The sequence below is a fragment of the Hevea brasiliensis genome, chromosome 16, assembly GCF_030052815.1.
Source record: "Hevea brasiliensis isolate MT/VB/25A 57/8 chromosome 16, ASM3005281v1, whole genome shotgun sequence".
Taxonomy (NCBI): Eukaryota; Viridiplantae; Streptophyta; class Magnoliopsida; order Malpighiales; family Euphorbiaceae; genus Hevea; species Hevea brasiliensis.
In genome coordinates this window covers 58,707,760-58,729,888 of record NC_079508.1, presented here as the reverse complement: position 1 = coordinate 58,729,888, position 22,129 = coordinate 58,707,760, and the positions used below count along the sequence as shown (strand labels likewise).

At 26.3% G+C, this 22,129-nt stretch overlaps 2 protein-coding genes across 3 annotated transcripts; one reads left to right on the top strand and one right to left on the bottom strand.

Annotated features, from left to right (window-relative positions):
• Positions 1-854: 854 nt before the first annotated feature.
• LOC110651261 (glyoxylase I 4) lies at positions 855-2,299 on the bottom strand. The gene is made up of 3 exons (XM_021806534.2): positions 2,027-2,299; positions 1,579-1,693; positions 855-1,448 (listed from the first exon to the last, which is right to left on the bottom strand). Exons 1-3 carry the CDS (start codon positions 2,188-2,190, stop codon positions 1,155-1,157), a joined length of 573 nt encoding a protein of 190 aa, XP_021662226.2. The 5' UTR covers positions 2,191-2,299; the 3' UTR covers positions 855-1,154.
• An 11,581-nt stretch (positions 2,300-13,880) lies between these two features.
• On the top strand, positions 13,881-21,517 carry LOC110650949 (kinesin-like protein KIN-7H). 2 transcript variants are annotated; one of them, XM_021806114.2, is made up of 16 exons: positions 13,881-14,074; positions 14,179-14,255; positions 14,485-14,671; positions 15,270-15,504; positions 15,896-15,985; positions 16,102-16,202; positions 16,299-16,412; positions 16,489-16,570; positions 16,655-16,722; positions 16,817-16,882; positions 16,964-17,088; positions 17,709-18,045; positions 18,891-18,995; positions 19,094-20,041; positions 20,407-20,726; positions 20,826-21,517. In XM_021806114.2, the coding sequence occupies exons 4-16, from the start codon at positions 15,294-15,296 to the stop codon at positions 21,151-21,153; spliced, it is 2,895 nt and encodes a 964-aa protein (XP_021661806.2). In that variant the 5' UTR covers positions 13,881-14,074; positions 14,179-14,255; positions 14,485-14,671; positions 15,270-15,293; the 3' UTR covers positions 21,154-21,517. The 2 variants fall into 2 exon arrangements, with proteins under 2 accessions (XP_021661806.2, XP_021661807.2); XM_021806115.2 differs by lacking the exon at positions 14,179-14,255.
• The last annotated feature ends 612 nt before the right edge of the window (positions 21,518-22,129 follow it).

Here is a 22,129-nt window from a genome sequence, read left to right as displayed (position 1 = left end):
ATCATCGTTGTTTTTTAGGTTCTACCTTGATTAAAAAACAGAAGGTTGAGGAATTGGTGATGCAATCTGTGCCGCATCACAAGCAAACATACGCCGTCAAAAGAAGGAAAATCGGTCTCATGCACGAAATGAAAACATTAGATTATTATTGTTTTGTATTTGTGACTTTTACTAAATGTCCATGCAAAGTGGATTATGTCTATTGGAAAAAACTCTTTCTTTGTGGTACATGGATAATTTCCATGGCATCCTTGGCTAGATACATTGAGGCAGGAAGTGTTCTTCAATCAATTGTCCATTGTGTGTTATCGGGAAATTCTCATCCTTCATTATATGCTTGAAGCACTTTGATTGTTTTGTAATTGTGTCTTTTGAACATGGACGTGGCATGCTATTTGCCGGCCAAAACTTTGGCAAGCTGAGCAATCACTGTTGCAAAATTGTTTACTTCTTGATCATCTTGTAATTAAGCGGCAATGTCTAATGTACGGTTAATATGGGTGGTTTATATAATAACTTTTACCAAGTTACCTTCTGCTTGTTAATGCAGAAACGAAGTCTAAGCCAGAGATTTTTTTGCCAATGATCGATCTAAATATCTTGTGTATGATAGATGTAGCTACTGACGCACCCACAAATTTTAGTCTAATGGTAAGTACTTCTCAACTTGGACAATTTCCACTTCTGTTAGCAGAGCAGAATGCTGTTTTTTAGTACCTGTAAACTGAACAATGATCATGCAAGAATTATCTATTTTATAACTACTTTTGTTTTCTATTTCTTTTTTAAACCTTAACTGGCATTAGGAATAAAATAAACAACATGATTTTAGGGGTGGAGAGAAGAGAGCACAATAAACACAAAACAGATTGCTGGGAGTCTCATTGAATAAACAGTATAATGATATAAACATATTTTCACTACAGAAATTGAAAAGCCACATGCTTGGCTTTAGGGTATTAACAGACAAACCCAACTCATATTTCTTTCTTACAATCTTATTATTAAGCACTCACATGACCAAATACAAACACTTGATGGCACAATTGCCATATATATATAAAAGACCCTATAAAAGGGAATTTGATATTTGTTAAAGCAACAAAAAAAATTGGAAGATTTTTTTTTTTGCTTCTCCCAAATCTGGGAGCTGATCAGAAAGAAATGTTCATCATGTCCATGCTCAAGTTCTCCATCATCACATTCTCCATAAACCCACATTTGTTGGGTGCTGCTCTCTTGAAGCTTCCCATGTTTCTGGGCCTGAATGAGCAGGAGGAGAGTGGGATAATTGGGATGTTCTCACAATTGCAGAGTTCAACCATGTAACCATCTGGGTCATGAAAGAAAACCTGATCCACTCTGTTCCCATCATCTTCCACCACTGCTGTCACGTACCTCATTCCCAGTTCTTGCAACCTCCTCTTAACAAGCCCAACATCAGTGCACTGTGGAAAATTAAACATTTCATTAGTGTTGAAGTTGAAATTATTATTAAGAAAAAAAAAAGTATCATCTAAGAAAAAAAACTAATTAACGTTTAACTAGTTTCTATAGCTTAGATTTTACTGATCGTACCTGAAAGGAGATGTGATTATCCTTGGGATTAATTGGACGAGGTTCAGTAATGGGGTCAAATTCATCAATGGCTGGGTTCTCAATCAAATGTATCCCAATGCCATAATTGTACAACCTACGTAAATTCAAATATGTTAATGAATTCTTCATATTTCAACGAAGAAAAAGGAAAAACCTAACTTTGGTTTCCAATGAAAGATCATCATTTAATGGTCATTAAGAATAAAATAACAGATTTCTTTTGTTATGATACTAATTAATGTTATGTAGAGAAGAATGAAAAAATAAATAAATAATTTGAAATGATTTCTTCAGTTAAATATTCATTATCACACTTGAGCATATTCTTCCTACATATTTTTTAAATTAATTTTTAAAATTTAAATCACAGTGTATAAAGAGAGGATAATAAATATAAAAAGATGAAGGAAAAGGAAAGAATACTAACCAAGCTCCATTGAAATTGAAAGAAGAAGGTCTTTTGATGAGAACAAAGCCTAAAACATCCTCGTAGAACCTCACGGAAGCCCACACTGATCTGCACAGCAAAGAAACATGATTCAAGGAGAGAAGTGGCAGTGCCTCATAACTGCTCAATTCCTCAATCTCCATTGTTTCCTCCTCCTCTCCAAGAAGACTATATGGAACTTTTTGGCTCTATGATCAGTTACTCACTCGAGCTTTTTACTTGCTTTCTTTCTTGGTGTGTATGAACCACAATGCCTCCCTTTTATAAAGAAGGGAAGTACGTGGGAAGTATCTTACCACTTTCAGTTCAAATCCACTCTTTCAGTTTGTGGTTTATGAGGAACTTTCCTAGCAGATTCGATCTCTTTTATCCAATCAAAGACAAAATAGAATGCAATCATATTTTCATGCCTTTTACCAGCGCCGCAGCTTTAAAAAAAAATGTTAATTTTACTAAGTTATTTTTCTCATTTAAAGTGATACTATTTTATTACAAGTTTTTTATTATCTATAATATAAACTGTGTTTTCTATAATTACTTTATTTTTATTATATTAGGGGAAAAAATTGAGGGATCATATATCCTCTTTAGTCCATTCATAGTTTGGCCATTAATAATGATTTACTGATAAGGGTTATACTCATATAGAGCTAGCCTAAAGCAATTAACATACGATAATTGAAACTATGAAAGCAATAGGCATATGGCTTCTTGTACACTTTTTCAGTTTGTTTGAAATCATATGCAGTCTCTTCGGAGAAAATAGGGTTTGAAGTTGACATTTTAATCAAGGTACGTATCCCAATTTATTCTACTTGTTTTAGAATACTCCTACTCCTTGAGCCGCTCCATTTTTTCGCAAGATCAGAAAGGTTGGGATGATAAATGACATGTAATTAACAAGCTAAGTGAGCTTCATTACTTCTTATACTGAAATTTAACAAATAAGATTGAAGTGTTTCTAGCACATAACGTTGAAAATTGTAATCGTGAAGAATATTGAAAACAAAAAATGATGAATCAGCAACCAAGGAATTGAGAATAAAAAGATACCCTTTAGTCCCTGGAAATAAAAAGGGTCCAAAAATTTAGAAATTTCTTAGATGTTTCCTGCATTGTCAATTGCAATAACATGCTCATTCAAAAAAAATATATATATATATAGTAATTAAAATATTAATTACATCACACACATGAGAGCTAAGCGTCTGGTGCTGTACGAAATCCGCGTTACGGCCATGGCCGTAAAAGTAAAAGTGCTGGTGGCTGCATGAGCTGGTGCAGTGGCCGGCCATACCCCACTCAAGAACCGTATCAGATTTTTCAATTGAGATGTGATAGCAACTACTACTATTTCAATGGAAGTTCAATTTTAATATATATATATATATATATATATATATATATATATATATTAGGTAAATTTTTTCATATTTATGTCACGTAATAATATTTAAAGTAATCAAATTTTTTTCTCAATTGTCATATAAAATTTTACAATTAATATATTTATGTCAAATGATAGTATTAAATTAAATTTATTATATTATCACATATATTAATTATATTACTATATATTTATATATATATAAATATTTTAAATTTTAATACTAACATGTGACATTTATTATATAAAAATTATTATATTTTACAATTATAATAATTAATATAAGTAATTATTATTTTTTAAATTAAACATTTAATTTTATTTTTTATTTAATTCTAATTTTCTTTTAAATATATTTACAATTATTATAATTTTTATGACTAACTAATTAAAAATAGTAGATATATTTCAAAAATTTATTATTTTATTTAATTATAAAAATTTAAAAATTATACATTTTAAAATTAATAAAATAATTTAGAATTATACTATAAAAATTATCACATATTAAATATTTTATCCTTTTATCACATAGAGTTAAATAATTTGTCATCTTTTTCATTTTTATATATTTAATAAATTTTAATTTACCTTAATTTTATTTTGTTTTAATAAATATTTAATAAAAACATATTTTTAATTAAAATTTTATTTTCATAGTAATGAAAAATAAGAATTTTATGTTAATATTCAATTTTCATCATTTTTTTGATATTCTTTATAGTATAATTTATAAATAATTAATATTAGTATTAATCATATTATGTTATTTTATTATTATTTAGAAAAATTATATATATATATATATGCACATCTGTCACCATTTGAAATTTTATTTTTTATTAATTAATTGCATAATTTTTTTAAATTATAATTAAGTTATTAATTTTTTAATTATGCATATATAAGTTATAAATTATTTAATTATTTTACTTTAATACTATAATAAATAGTTATTATTATTATTGTTATTATTATTATTATTATTATTATAAATACCTAAAAAGTTCAATTTAATTAGAGAAAAAAATTAAGAATTAATTGAACTAATTTATTAATTTTACCTAATGAAAACATATACTGATTTTATATTTGTTGCATCTTCACTTTCTGATAAAGAATTTGTCTATATTTTTATAAATATATATATATATATATATATATATATATATATATATATATATATATATATATATATATAAATCAAATAAGTTTTCCTATAGTGCTGTCACGTACGATTCAAAAACCTTCATATTTATGCTACATGGCAACATTTAAAACAGTTAAGTTTTCTCCTGAACTGCCACATAATATTTTAAAACTAATACATTTATGCCAAATGACAATATTAAATTGAATTTATTGCATTGTCACATATACTAATTATATTATCATATATGTAAAGTAATGAGGTTTTCTCTTACTATTACCATGTGGCATTTTAAATTTTAGTGCTGACAAGTGACATTTACTATATAAAAATTATTATATTTTATAATTATAATAATTAACGTAAGTAATTATTATTTTTTATATTAAGTATTTAATTTCATTTTTTATTTAATTCTAATTTCTTTTTATATATTTTTACTATTACTATTATTATCATAATTTTTATGGCTAACTAATTAAAAATAGCAGATATATTTCAAAAATTTATAAATTTTTCATTTAAAGATTTTTAAATTTTTTATTATTTCATTTAATTATAAAAATTTAAGAATTATATATTTTAAAATTAATAAAATAATTTAGAATTATACTATAAAAATTATCACGTAGAGTTAAATATCTTGTCCTCTTATCATATGAAATTAAATAATTTGTCATCTCTTTTTTTATATATATTTAATAAATTTTAATTTACTTTTATTTTATTTTATTTTAACACATATTTGATAAAAAAATATTTTTAATTATACATTGAATGTTATATATATATATATATATATATATATATATATATATATATATATATATATATATATAATAAATTATGAAAAAAATGAAATAAAATTTTATTTTCATAGTAATGAAAAATAAAAAATTTATGTTAATATTCAATTATTATTATTATTTTTATATTTTTTATAGTATAATTAATAAATAACTAATATTAATATTAATCATATTATATTATTTTATTATTATTTAGAAAAAAAAAATATATATATATATATGTGCACACCTGCCCCACTTAAATTTTTATTTTTTATCAATTAATTGTATTCTTTTTTTAAATTATAATTAAGTTATTCATTTCTTAATTATGTATATATAAGTTATAAATTATTTTATTATTACACTTTAATACTATAATAAATAGCTATTATTGTTGTTGTTGTTATTATTATTATTATAAATACCTAAAAAGTTTAATTTAATTAGATAAAGAAAAAATTAAGAATTAATTAAACTAATTTATTAATTTTACTTAAAAAAATATATACTTATTTTATATATATTGCATTTTCACTTTTTGATAAAGAATTGATCCATCTTTTTATAAAACAAATTCAATGGTAGGTAAGATTTTAAATCTATCATATTTATACCAACTGATAATTTTTAATTAAATTTATTGATTACTATTTTGTTATATTTTCTGAAAGTTGTAATATATAATTATTATATAATTTAATTTTCTAAATACAATCATCTTTTATATATATATATATATATATATATATATATAAATATAAAAAGTAATAATGTATTTACAGATAAATAACACGTAATACTTTTCTTTTAAATATCTTTACTATTACCATTATTATCATAATTTTTATTGCTAACTAATTAAAAATAGTAGATATATTTTAAAAATTTATAAATTTATCATTTAAAGATTCTTAAATTTTTTATTATTTCATTTAATTATAAAAATTTAAGAATTATACATCTTAAAATTAATAAAATAATTTAGAATTATATTATAAAAATTATCACATGGAGTTAAATATTTTGTCCTCCTATCACATATAGTTAAATAATTTACCCTCTCTCTCTCTTTTTTATATATTTAATAAAATTTAATTTACTTTAATTTTATTTTACTTTAACACATATTTAATAAAAATATATTTTTAATTATATATTGAACGTTATATATATAAAATAAATTATAAAAAAATGAAATAAAAATTTATTTTCATGGTAACGAAAAATAATAAATTTATATTAATATTTAATTTTTATTATTTTTTGATATTTTTTATAGTATAATTAATAAATAACTAATATTAGTATTAATCATATTATATTGTTTTATTATTATTTAAAAAAATTTATATATATGCACACTGCCCCATTGAAGTTTTATTTTTTATTAATTAATTATATAATTTTTTTAAATTATGATTAAGTTATTAATTTTCTAATTATGCACATATAAGTTATAAATTATTTAATTATTACACTTTAATACTATAATAAATAGCTATTATTATTGTTGTTATTATTATTGTTATTATTATAAATACCTGAAAGGTTCAATTTAATTAGAGAAAGTAAAAAATAAGAATTCGTTGAACTAATTTATTAATTTTACCTAATAAAAATATATACTAATTTTTTATATGTTGTATTTTTACTTTCTGATAAAAAAGTGGTTTATATTTTTATAAAACAAATTCAAGAGGATATAAGATTTAAATTTATCATATTTATACCTATTGGTAATTTTTAATTAAATTTATTAATGACTATTTTTTTATATTTTATGAAACTTGTAATATACAATTATTATATAATTTAATTTTCTATAAATTTATCACGTTTCACTTTCTATAAATATTATATTTTATACTAATTACTATTTAATTTTTTATTTATCTTTTAATTATCATTATTATTTAAAATACAATATTAAAATTTATGATTTAAATTATTAATTTTTTTAATTTAATTTTTTAAAAATTAAGAAATTTTATAGTTAAATACAATATTTATAAATTATTTATATTATTCTGTAAATACTAATTATTATTTAGTTTTTAATTCTTCTTTTAATTAATATTATTTTTTATAATACTATTTTAATATTAATTAGTTAAAATATTATTTTCTTTAAAATCTAATTTTTAAAAAATTAAGGCCTTTAATAATTAGATATATTATTTAAAAATTATTTATATTATTTTTTTACAAATTCATTTATATAAAATATTATTTATCGTATGTCACGTTTAGTGATAATGATAATAATAATAATAATAATGATAATAATAATAATAATAATAATAATAAAATGAAAGTAATTGATAACTATTAATTTAATGAATATTGACTATTAATTTATGATTTTATAATTAATTATAAATACTTTAATTTATATTAATTATTATTTAACTTTTTTATTTCTCTTTTAACTATCATTATTATTTATAATATTACCTTATCATTTATTATTCAAATTATTATTTTTTTAAATTAAAATATTTAGTAATTAATTGTAATATTTACAAATTATTTATATTATTTTATAAATATTAATTATTATTTTTTTTATTTCTTTTATAATTATTATTATTACTTACAATATTACTTTAATATTTATGATTTAAATTATTATTTTTTTATTTTGATTTTTAAAAATTAAGATATTTTATGGTTAAATATAATATTTAAAATTTTTTTATATTATTTTTTTATAAATTTATTTTTGTAAAAATATTATTTATCAAATGTTACCCTTTATAATAATAATAATAATAATAATAATAATAATAATAATAATAATTCATTGATGGTCATTAGTTAAAAAAAAATAACCATTAATTTGTGATATAATAATTAATTATCATATAATTAAATCTTAAATTATTTCATATATTTAACAAATATTTTTATTGCATTGTTATATTTTTTATTATAAAATCTTTATTAAAAAATTTGAGGAACAAAAGTATATACATAAAAGTTATAAAAATAAAATATGAAGATTGTACTTATTTATAATTAGTATATTTTTTTATGTTAATAATTTAATACTTTTTATTTTCTAAAATTAATTAATACTCATTATTATTATTATTATCATTATTATCATTATCATTATGCCAACTTATGGCCATTTAATTGAATTAGCCAAGTAAATAACAAACATTTTACTTTTAAAAAATTAAATTTAAATATTTTTTTTACCATTTTTCAATTCAATAATATTTAGTTATAAATTTTTTTTTATTTAAATGATTTTCATTTGTTTGTCAATACATAGTACTATATGAGATTTTTGATACACATTAAGCACTATTCTTTCGCAAAGTATTTTTATTTAACCTAAACGTGCTGAAATATTTTTTTATATTTTATTATTTCTTTCAAAATTATTAGTTATCATTCTCAAAATTTATTTATTTAAATATATCTAATTAATATTTATTTAATTATTAATTTTTAAAATTTTATTATTTAATATTTCTTAAACTTTGAATATCTTATTTCATTATAATTATATATCGAATAAAATTATAATTAATATTTTGATTATCTATATTTTATTATAATTAATTTTCATTAAAATTATTTATAAATTTTAATTAAATATCTATATCTTAGTGCATAAATTATCTATTAACTATATTTTTATATAGCATTTGAATTTTAAAGATAAATTGTAAATATAATAACATTAAAAATTTAAATACAAATAAAAATAATTAAGAGCAATTAAAGTTACAATATTATAATCATGAAATCTGCCTCTTAAAAAATAGTGTGTATTTATAGTATTTATTTTAATAATAGAAAATTATGACATTTTAAAATTATAACTTTTATGAAATGTATTTATTTTATATTACAAATTTATATAAAGTGATAACTATTTTTTTTAAATAATTCTTTTATACAAAAATTGAAATTAATAAAAAAAATTTACATATAGATGTAGTAATTTTGAAAATAATATAATAGAATGTTATTTTTAATTTATAATAATATTATGTATTTTTATTATTACTGAAATTAAATAATTCAATTCATTATTGACAATTTGATAATTTTTTATTTTATTATATTAATAACAAAAAAATTATATTTATATATTTTTAAAATAATATTATTTTCTTATTAATTTAATGTATTTTCTATAATGTATAAAAAATAAATATCGATTTACATAAATTATGAGATAAAATATAAAAATTTTATGAAATTTAAATTATTTTTTAAATAAAATACTTTAATTACATTTTAAATAAAATAATCATGAAAATTACTCTTAATAAATGTATAAAAATAATTAAATAGGTATTTTAATTAATTAAAATATAAATTAATTAAAAATTTATTATTATGATAGATAAAAATTTATTTACATTAAACTAAATAAGAGATAAATTTTAATTTAAAATTAATTTAATAATAATAATTTATTTTATTTAAAATACAATTAAAAATTAAATTAAAAAATAAAAATTATAAATTATCCAGCATGGGTGCTATGCTAGTTATATATATATATAATGAGTTTTAATATTAACTGTGATTCATTTAGTGAATGCGTTTGCAAAAATTGAGCTTATAACTAATCGTTAAATATTTGATATAAATATTATTAAGGGGAAAATTTTTAAAGAGAGAGAAAACAAAATGCCACATTAATCAAGAGAATTTAAATTATTTGAAGCCATTTGAATTTTAAAATTATAGAAATTTTTAGATCATCTAAAATTCTAATGAATTTTAAATTCGTTAAAGTAAAATCATTTTAAAATTATAATATATTAAATTTAAATTTCTTTGCATAACGGACTTAAAAAAAAAAAAAAAAAGGACTTGGGGCTGAAAGAGTAGGACTAGGCCTTTGACCTTTCTTGCAATACAAAAGGTTACACAAACTCACTTAAGCCCATTTACAACTTCATTTCTTGTATTACTTAAAATGAGATAAGTAATACATATTCGATATAAAAATATATATTTTTTGAATAATTAATTAACAATATGCAAAATCTAATTTACATTATAACATTTGAGGATAACATATTAAAGATATATTTTTAATAATTCATAAATTTAATAAAAAAAAAAACAACGAATATTGGTCCAGTCCCAGAAAAAAAAAAAAAAAAGGGTTCACCCAGATCATTGGGATTTGCATTTGGTATCATGGTGATGATGATAGGGCCCAATTGTTCTATGGGATAGATAGGCCCAACCTTAAAAAGCTAAAGGCATTCCCTTGGCAGGAAAAAGGGTCCAAACAGGCCCTGGCCATACAAACACAACGTGCACCATCCCTCGGTTCCCTGGGACCTTGTGCCGTTGCGTTGCATTCATAATTCACCGGCGGGTCCTCTTTGTCTTATCATTCACTGGGTCTGGCACTGCAAATTCTCTCTCTCTCTCTCTCTCTCTCTCTCTTATTTTGTATTTATTTGTTTTTACAAAAAAATAATATATTGTACAATTTTATAAATTTTATTTATTCATAATTTTATTTAATATAATGACAATTAAAAATAGTTTTACTTGTAGAAAAATTATACCTTAGTATTATTGAAGAAGGAAGACATTACAGATATAAGAGAAATTTCAAATTAGTTGAGTATTCAATTATAGAGAATTGCATATATATGATGCATTTGGACATCAAAATAAATCATATAATAGTGGAGTTAATCTCAAATTAATATATATATTAAACAAACAAGTATTAGAATTTTAAGGAACATGGGAATTATCATATCATCTAGATAACCACACCGACATCTGACGGTGATGGTTTGATTGCAAGTTGCTTCCTACGGCAACTCATATATATATAAGCTAGGAATTATTATTAATTAATTTGCTTCTTCTCATGTGAATGGATTCGTATATATTATTTTATAACTTTTTCACATGGTCCAATAAATTTTCTAAATGTAAGGCAATTTTTTACCACTTTACTTGCAAAACTGATAACAATCGAAACTTAATTTTTTTATATTAAAAAAAAATAAAACAATTAGTAGTTTATAAAATATAAATTCTATTTATAAGTGAAGAATAACTACATTCTCTATAATCATATATAATTGAGTAATTATTTTATTTTATTTTATTTCATGCATAAAATAAAATGTAAATGCCTATGCATTTTTAACTATAAAAATATCAAAATATATAATTACATTTTATTTGATAAATTATAATTTAATGTGATTAAATTTTTTTATTATATTTTAATAAAAAAATTAATTGTATTGCATTATATTATAACTTATAAAGGAATCCCATAAAAATGATTTAAATGAGAAAAAGGAAAAAAATCGAATTTCGACTCTCACAACAACCAATGGAACAATTTTTTTATTTTTTTTTATTGTCAAAGCCAATTCAACAAATTTAAAAGAGATAAAAGATAGAAGAAAGCGGGCACATGCACGTGCATTTCTAAAGTCCAGCACAACTCATCAATTCAAAACCGAACACCGCCACGTATTCATAAATTATTTTTTTGCTTCTCTTTATCAAAAGTTGATTCTTGATAATATATATATATATATACACATATATATTTTTTTTTTCCTTCACACATAAGTAAAAAGAGAAATGAAAGTTGCACGTGATACATCACGTGGATGGTCTGTTTTTTATTTTGGCAGTGTCAAATCCATATTATTAATATAATAACGTTAAAAAAATTTACGTTAAAAAAATTTCAATAATAATAATAATAATGTTATATTATGAGGCCGTTACTCATCATCACAATTCACATGGGCATGGGGTGTTTGGTCAAAAACAGTCCCTCTGTGCTCGCTTGATTTGTATTTGCATATGTAGCAGACAGCTTCATTGTTTGTCTCACAGTGGAGTCAAAGAAAATTCAAAAAGGATGACTGGGGAATTAGAACTATTCCAGGAACGTTTTGAGATATTGTTTAATAGTGATCCATGAGCAGGCTGAATAATTCCCTAATTTGCTTTTTTATTCTCATGCATGGAAACTTGGGGTTGGAGGTCAATCTTATTTATGGCAAGGAAACCAACCACTGATTCAAATTTTGAAACGCCTCTTGGAGTTGTGAATGGCAATTGCTCAAACGTTTATAAGCCTTCTTAGTATTAATTATGATTGAAATATCTACATGAATTTGATGAATCTGATTTAATGTGTATAGACTTTCCACAATAATATATGGATTCAATTATCGTGTGTAATCCACTCAAAAAATACTCATAGGTGATTATCATAATTAAAATATATTTTCTATATGCCTCTGTTTCTATTTTCTTAAAAAAAAAAAATTACATTTTTAGGATAGTCAAAAAATAACAAATAATATTTGACAATAACAAAAATTAGAAAACAGCCTCTAAACCATAGAATATATAGCCTAGCCATGCAAATGGTACTCAATTCCGAATTTAATATGCATTTAAATATCAATTTTTTTTTATAAATTTGATTAAAATTTATTATAAATGATTCAATCTTATTTCAAATATAATTATTATTCGTTTATACATTTTAATTAATAATTTATATAAAATATATTTTATTAATAATTTATATTATAAAAATTTAATAATTCTACCATATATGAAATATTATTATAAAATTATATTTTATATTTTATTAATTATTAATATAAATGAATTTGAGTAGTTAATATTTAACATAAAAAAAAATTAACTCATATTACTAAACAAATGGGAGCCCTATCTATTTTATTTCCATTGTCCTACCTTCTGGACGGTGAAATTAATTTTCAGTTTCACTTTCCAGCTTCTGCCACTTGCATTTCTAATAAGCTAATTAACAAGCCATCGTCTCTTTTTATTATTATTAGTTTTTTTTAAAAAGATATAAAATTAGAAAAATGTGAATACCATTAGATTACACAACAAAATCAATAATGTTCCCCCTTCTACACTTAACTCTCTAAAATATATTATTTCTAAATAAAAGATAAATATGAAAATATTATATTTATTTTCAACATAAATAATCTGTCATTTTAATTGTAATTAATGACGGATTTAGAAATTTTTTTAAAATTAAGGTTTAATAATTAAATTTATATATATTCAAAATTTATCCTTGACTAATTAGTAAAAAATTACTTAAATAAAAATTAACCAATGATTTTAATTTGTTTCTATAACTACTATCTAATAATTTACTTCAAAGTTATTAATTAATAATGCAGATTTTGAATAATAAATAATTTTTTAATTAAGTCTAACTTATTAGAATGATTAAATGAATATATTCATGACCCGGCCTATTCACTGACCCAATAATAAAAACATATTATTAGTTATCATCGAACTAACTAATAAGTAATGAATGCATTTAGAAAATTAATTAAGCCTGCTTGAACAGGAAGCAAATTAGGTAAAAACATGATAATAACTTAATTAGGCTAAAATTGTCAATTAATTATGGAGTGTTAGCTTAGCTTTTAGCATTAACGCGGTAGTTTTAAATCAAAGGCTAATAACATCCAAACAGCAGCTGGGAGCCTAAGAAAGCAACTAACCAACCCGACTCCCAATTTTTTCCTTTTTCCATTTCCTTTTATAATCCATTCACATAACACACCACACAGGCCAGGGAGAGGGAATCCGTTTTCTCTCCACCTCCATTCGCTCTTCTTTCAATTTTCGCGGTTTCTCCAATGAGATTAGAGCTGCTTGAGGTCAGAGAATAATCCTCTACATTTTTCAGATTTTTTTTTTTCTTTTTGGTTTGCTTGATTGAATGATTATGACCATGTTCTTAAATTTTAACTATTTGATCCAGAGAATTTCGCGGAAGATTTCAAAATTCATTTGCCGTTGTTGCTAAGGCATTGCCTGGTTGCACGTAATCGGATTCTGGTTGGAGTTCAATTCCTAAATGTTTCGATTCCAACTTTTTTAATTTGTTTTTGTTTCCTGTTGAAGATTTTGGATTTAAAATGACCCGTTAAATTCCAATTTCACGCTCATTCTTCTTCTTCTTCTGCTGGATGCAAGCAAATTTTGTCTTGTAATGCCTTATTTTCGATAATATTTATCTGCTTTTGTGATTCTGGGCAACCTGTGATGAGATTTCTGTTCGTTACAGGGCTACATTTAGACGACATCGAAAACAGCCGAAAACACTGAAATCTTGGAGCAGAAAATCCAAGCGCTTTCGTCATAGTTAGGTGTAGCTGGTTGTAATGCAGATAATCTGCACATGGAGTCAGTGAGGATTCTTCCAGAGGCCACAAACATTCCCGGAAAGAGACAGTGAATTCTCACTCCCCAAGGTCAAAAAGGAAAATTTTTATTTTATTTTAGTTTTCTCACTTTCACTACTGTTATATATATATATATATATATATATATATATATATATATATAGATATATATAAATTCCAAGCTATATTCCATAGCCACATGCTGTAAAGGTAATAAGAGAAGATCGAGGTGTTTGACAGTCTGTTATCGGGGACCATTTTAGCAAAATCCAAATTTGTCAATTGAATTGGACTACCACCATTTGTTTGACTCTAAGAATGATAGCTTTCGAAAGGGCATATGTATTTGGTCAGGCCTTTATTTTTTTAATTAAAGATTAAGAAATTGGTTTCTTGCTTGAGACAAAGAACTGACCAAAAGTGTTGGTGAATTTAGCACTAACCCATGATTAGTTTGCCGATGTATATGATTGTGGTAGTTAAGGTTGCGTGGCCCTTATGTTCTCCATGAGTCCAGCAAACTTGTTTTATTAAACAAATACCAAACTTAATGCATTAACTGGACAATAAGAAAAAGAGAGGGAGCTGACAAAAAGAGGCAAAATGATGTATTTGTGTGGTCTGTATGAGCATACATTGACTTCTTTACATATTGTATGATTTCCAGTCTTGCTGAGACCAAAGGTGAGAAATGGGGGCCGCTGATGAGGAGGAGCAGATACAGGGGTCGAGTGGTGGTGAGGAGAAAATTCTTGTTTCAGTTCGGCTGAGGCCTTTGAATGAGAAGGAAATTGTAAGGAATGATGTATCAGATTGGGAATGCATCAATGATAGCACTGTCATATATAGGAATAATCTTTCAGTTTCTGAGAGGTCCATGTACCCAACTGCCTATACATTTGGTAAGAAATTTGCTTATGTCACAGTTTAATAAATTTTGATTTTGTCTTTTAATTGCATCTCCAATTCTGTGTCTATGATTTGCCAAAATATGTTGATATAGAGAAGTATTAATGTGGCCACCACAGTTAATTGATACAAAGATTATTCTGCAATTCGAGTAATGTTTTGAATCTGTTCATAATATTGGGAAACTGGATATGATATTGCTTTTTTCTTTTATTTATTTTTTTTAGTTTATTGATCTACTAATGCTGAATTTATCCCCACTTTCGGGCATCGAGTAATATTTTTGTTCCATAGCTATGTTGTGAAGTTGGTTATATTTTTGTTGATATGTGTTCATTAATGTTATTCTTAGTAATGTTTTTTTGGTTAATTTGTTGGTTTTAGACACAGTATTTAGATCTGATTCCTCCACAAGGCAGGTGTATGAGGAAGGAGCCAGGGAAGTTGCACTTTCAGTTGTCAATGGTATAAATTGTAAGTACAACCTATTTTTAATTTTTTTCATTGTTCCTGTTGTGTGAAATTTACTCCAAACTTCATCTTTATGTTTTTACCTTTTCTCATTTTCCTTTTCATGATAATTACTTCAGCAAGTATATTTGCATATGGACAAACAAGTAGTGGAAAGACATACACCATGAGTGGAATTACCGAGTACACTGTAGCAGATATATATGATTATATAGACAAGGTAATGCAAAATTGTTACTCTTAATCTAGTGTTTTATAATTTTTTTATGTTTCCCCTTGATTTGGTTGAGACCTTCTGTATTTTCCTTTTCTATAGCATAAGGAAAGAGAATTTATTTTGAAGTTCTCTGCCATGGAGATTTACAATGAATCAGTACGAGACCTCCTTAGTATGGATACAACTCCTCTTCGACTTCTAGACGACCCGGAGGTAATTCTCATATTTTGTATAGTGAAGAACTGCTCTATGCATTTTCCATTGCAATAACAATTGTCAATGTTAATAGAGAGGGACAGTTGTTGAGAGACTCACAGAGGAAAAACTAAGGGACTGGAATCATTTCAAAGAACTTCTATCTGTCTGTGAAGGCAAGTCATTCCCTTGACTAATTTTTGCTTTCACTAGAAGACTGGTGACTATATACTTAATAATGTCTTGGTGCATTTCTGCAGCTCAGAGACAAATAGGGGAGACTTCCATGAATGAAACAAGCTCCAGATCTCATCAGATTCTGAGACTGGTATAACTTAATGGTTATTTCACTATGAAATTTAAGGTAGCACTGCCAGATAATTTTTTGTCGCGTCATATTACTGATAATGAGTTCATGTCAGACGATTGAAAGTTCTGCATGTGAGTATTTAGGCAATGGCAAGTCAAGCACCCTTGCAGCCACTGTGGTATGAATCCTTGAAGTTTGTCATTGACTAATCTGGTAAAACTGACAGCAACATCTGTAATATTAGTTGTTTTCCATCCAGAATTTTGTTGATCTAGCAGGAAGTGAGCGTGCATCTCAGTCTTTGTCAGCTGGCATGAGGTTAAAAGAAGGGTGCCACATAAATCGCAGTTTACTGACATTGGGGACTGTTATCCGAAAGCTAAGGTGAGCTTTTGTAACCTGTTTCAGACTTCTCAAATTTTAACTACTTGTGAAATAGTGTTGGAAGCAGCTACTTTCTGTAACTATTCTAATTTTGTGGGATTTTAGAGTATGATTGTAATCAGAATTCAAATTTAGCCCATCAAATACATTTGCTGTATTTTCAACCTCTGTCAGATTTCAAAATTTTACATTGTTGTTATTGACAGGAGTGAAATAAGAAATTACACAACTTATGCTTTCTTCTTAACTTCATTCAGTGTAGACTTAAAGCATCTTCCTGTAATCCACCAATCCACTATGAAAAATACATATTTACACTTTAGTTATAGGATTCAACTATTCATATGATAGTTCAGATATGGATATTTTCTTAACAAATAGATAACTGTCTTGGGATTGATTATGGCAGCAGCTGGCCTAGTCTTTCTGAAACTGTTTTGCTTTTTATTATTTTATTTTTTTAAATTCTTCATTCTTATGGTATATGGAATTTTACGCATTTTTCGGAGGTTCACATTCTCTTATTTTCTTTATTCCCTTTACTGTTTGCACAAATCAATTCCTATTAAACTGAATTTAAAATCTGGTGCTAATTTATATAAATTTATGGCTGGATGCAGCAAAGGAAGAAATGGACATATTCCTTTCAGAGATTCAAAGCTGACCCGCATACTACAGTCTTCCTTAGGAGGCAATGCTAGGACTGCTATCATCTGCACTATAAGCCCTGCACGAACCCATGTTGAACAATCTAGAAACACACTCCTGTTTGCAAGTTGTGCTAAGGAAGTGACAACCAATGCACATGTCAATGTGGTTGTGTCTGATAAAGCATTGGTAAAGCAACTGCAAAGGGAATTAGCTAGATTGGAGAGTGAGTTGAGAAGTACAGGATCTAATTCTGGTACATCAGATTCCACAGAGTTACTGAGAGAAAAAGATCTTCAGATTGAAAAGGTGATGTAATAGGCTCCTTGCATCACATTGAGTACCTGTTAAAGTGTTAATTACTCCCAAGTACAATCAACCTGCATCTTCGTATGGTGAAAGCACACTCGAATACAGGAACATATTTTCATTAATCACATATGCACGTCCTTGCATAAATATCTATGTATATTATATGTTTCAATGATTAACCCCAGCCCTGAGCATCAACCCTAGTAACTTCGTCAATCAGTTCCCTTCCATGTCCCAGGGGCAGGGGTTAAAATCGAGGATTCAGAACACTGACCAACCATGGCCTGACCATATATTGGAAGAATATAATATGGCCACAAAGCTAACTTAGATGTTATCTGTGTGACTTCAGTTGAATGACTGCAAAACTTCAGGACTTTTTAAAAAAAAAAAAAATTATTATGAGCCCTTCGTTTAGTAGAATTCAACTAGAGTAGAGGAATGGACAACTTATACAAGAAGTCAATTTGTCTAAACTATGTAGTTAATTCCACATGTTGCCATCCCTTTCTCACACTCCCATATTGCATGGTGGAGCTTCCCAGAGCCTACTTCATTGACCTATATATCGAATTCGGTCAGGAAGCAACCCCTGTTATGAATTAGTCCCCTCTTTATCAAAATTTTTGCATGTAACTTGCAAAAAGTATTGCTTCCTCCTTTTTTTTTTAATTACTTTTTCATTTTATAATTTCAATATTGGTTCATATTTTAATTGTATGCCAGACAATTATGTGTATAACCATCAGAATTTCAGCACATGAATAATTTTGTCATTCCTGTAGCCAATACTTAGCTACTTTCTTTTAATGTTGAATTTTCAATTTTCTCCTCTCATGCAGCTAATGAGTGAGGTTTCAAAGCTGAATCAGCAACTAGAAATTGCTAATTCTCGGGTTGTGAATCTACTAAGAGTGGCTGAAGATGATGGATCTTCTACAATATCAGTATGCATATCATCCTCCTCTCCCTTAAAACATTTTATCTAGCTGAAGCATCCAATTTTATCTCCATTTGTCTTCTCTAAGTTTCATTCCTTGTCCAGGCAGATCCAGATAATCATTACCCTAAATTGCGAGTGCGAAATTCATTTAAATCTGAAAATTCAGTATCATATTCACCTGCTTCAGAGGATCCTCACTTCCTAAATATTAGTGTCAGGTCTTTTGATGCATCTCAGTGCTCTGCTGGAGACACTAGTAGCAATTCTGATGAGAACTTTATCCAACTTGTAGACTTTGAAGAGAGTTATGTTCAAATAAATTCCTCTCCTGAACTATCAACCTGTACTTCTAATCTCGTTGGTGATGGTCAACATGTGAAGGATAGTGAAGAACTGACTTGTGAGAATCCAGGCAATCTTTGCAAGGAAGTACAATGCATCACAGTGGATGAGTCAAGTGAAAACAGATATGCAAATTCACGAATGTCGGAGAATAGCCCAAACAGATATGCAGAATCTAATTTTTCATCTCCTAATATAAATATGGGCACCTCAGGATTGACGGAGGTTGAGAAAGAAGATGGAGAAAATCAAGAATTAGGGTCACCTCAGTTGAAGGAAGAGAAAGAGCTGAATTGCTTGCATTCTGATTTTATAATACCATCACCCGAAAGACCATCTCCATGGTTGCTGGAAGAAGGTGTGTCTAGATCTAGAAGCTTGAAGATGATTAGGAGTAGAAGTTGTAGAGCAAGACTTATGAGTACGCCAGCATGTTTGTTTGAGAAAGTAGAAAAGAATGAAAACACGCCACCTATAGGGTTTGAAAAAGATTTCATTGGGAGAAATGAGGGTTCTCAAAGAAAATTTTCTGCATTGAAGCCTGCTCATGATGCCAAAGAATTATCAAGAAATGGCTCATCGACTTCTGTGGGCAGTGCTGCTGTTGATGATTATCAAATTCAAAGTATTGAAACTTCCATTGATTGGAATAGTACTACCAGTGTTAGTAACTCACAGGCAGGAATGAAATACTTGATTGATCAATTGGTCAGTTTTTGTTTTCTTTTGTCATGCTTCTTTCTTTAATAGCTCAATATCTTTTTTGCTTCATGCATTTTTTATCGTTTTATCATTCAGTTATGGACCTTATTCTTAGATAATAATGGCAACAACTGAAGCCCTACATTTTGTCTGCACATTAATGGTTAATTATCACTCTCAAATCTCGTAGGAATGCCAAAACTATTCAGCTGTGTTGCAGGATGTATCATATATCTACTTTTTCTTATTCTCTTCTAACATCTTCTCTGTCCATCCATTTTCCTTTTTGTTCAATTTGAAGGTGGACTAAAATTAGATTGATTGATGAACTAACTGCTCATTTATTTTTTCTTGATCATCATGATTGATAGGAACAAGAAACAAAATCAGAAGCCAATGAATTGAGAAAGAATGTGAAAGACGTTGGGTTGGATCCAATTCAAGATGACTTAGAAAGTGCTGTGAAGTGGGCTTCAGAATTTAAGAGGCTCCAACGGGAGATTATTGAACTTTGGCATGCTTGCAGTGTCTCATTGGTTCATAGGACCTACTTCTTCCTGCTGTTTAAGGGTGATCCAACAGATTCTTTCTACATGGAGGTTGAGCACAGGAAGCTGTCCTTTCTCCAGGACACATTTTCCCGGGGTAACGAAACTCTGGTTGATGGAAGAAGTCTAAGTCTCACTTCAAGGTATATTAGTTGCATGTTTAACATCAAATAAATACACAAACACATGCACATACTTGTATTCAAGTGCAGTAAGATAATTAGTTTTTCTATTTCAAACAGCAAGAGAGCTTTAAATAAAGAGAGGCAGATGCTGTGTAGGCAAATGCAGAAGAGGCTTTCTAGAGAAGAAAGAGAGAACATTTTCCTGAAATGGGGTATTTCATTGAGTTCAAGCAATAGAAGAATGCAGTTGGTCCATCTCCTGTGGACTAAGACAAAAGACATGGACCATATTACCGAAAGTGCCACTCTTGTTGCGAAACTGGTTGGTGTTGAAGGGCAAGAACAAACATTGAAGGAAATGTTTGGGCTTCTCAATTTTACACCACAGCACCTAAGCAGGGGGAAATCTTCTACTTGGAAGTGGAGTGTGTTGTCTATTTGGTAAGCTTTTTGTGGAGTACCATAGAGTAAAAATTTCATGGCTAATTGATGATTAGACAGCACCAAACCAACATGCATAGATAAGTATTCAATTTAAAGGTACTTTTTTATTTGCATTTTCTCATTCTAACTGTAATTGGTTGTGAGAGAGCTTGTAAATCTGTTCATGACAGAAATGGTGTGTTATTGCCAGGCTGATGCGCTTCCATTTTCTCCTTAAAATTTTCTTCTTTTTGGCGTGTAATCAAGAGGAAAATATGTATAATGAGAGTGTTAGATATGGTTCTGTGTGAACTTAATATGAAAGTTTCTTGATTTTAGTGATGACATGTATAAATTTAGGAAATTATGAATCTGTATTGTGTGTATGCCTTCCTCTCACTCACGGTGATTACTGATTTCTGAAAGCCATTTTTCTGGTTATATTTCTTCAGCAACTTCTCAATATGAGCATCCACTTCAAAATCATATGCAAATACAATTCCCCAGTGCGGTACTCGAACTATTTTTTATCTTTTCGTTTCGTTTTTATTCTTTGTTATTTGTTGATTCAAGCAAAGAGGCGTCAAGATTTACTCTCAATTTTCTACACGAAGATGAGGACTTTTATCATCCCAATGTTCCTTTTCATTGGTATGGTTAAAAAGCTTTTTGTATAGTTTGCAAGAAGGTTGCACCTTTAAGTTGTAAAATATTTACTCTTTTTTCTGTTGTTGTTTAATTTAACAATTGGATTTCTTTTATAAAGAAAAAAAATTAAAAATAATCAATAAGGATTTATTAGTTTGATACATTTATTATTGATGATTACATGTGATTAACATGAATCCTTCCTCTGGAAAAATCTTTTGGCACTACTGTTAGCCATTTTTATCTGTAATAAGTCTTTTTTTTTTTTCAAAAAATTATGTTATTTTATCTTTTAATTTTCTTATTTTTGTGGAGTTCTTTTGGCTTGCACTTTTTATCTCTCTCTTAAT

Coding starts and splice junctions, on each gene's coding strand:
- LOC110650949 (XM_021806115.2), top strand. CDS start 15,294: ATGGGGGCCGCTGATGAGGAGGAGCAGATACAGGGGTCGAGTGGTGGT. Junction 16,883..16,963: donor GCACCCTTGCAGCCACTGTG/GTATGAATCCTT, acceptor TTTTCCATCCAG/AATTTTGTTGATCTAGCAGG. Junction 20,727..20,825: donor AGTCTAAGTCTCACTTCAAG/GTATATTAGTTG, acceptor TATTTCAAACAG/CAAGAGAGCTTTAAATAAAG.
- LOC110651261 (XM_021806534.2), bottom strand. CDS start 2,190: ATGGAGATTGAGGAATTGAGCAGTTATGAGGCACTGCCACTTCTCTCC. Junction 1,694..2,026: donor TTCAATTTCAATGGAGCTTG/GTTAGTATTCTT, acceptor GAATTTACGTAG/GTTGTACAATTATGGCATTG. Junction 1,449..1,578: donor ATAATCACATCTCCTTTCAG/GTACGATCAGTA, acceptor AATTTTCCACAG/TGCACTGATGTTGGGCTTGT.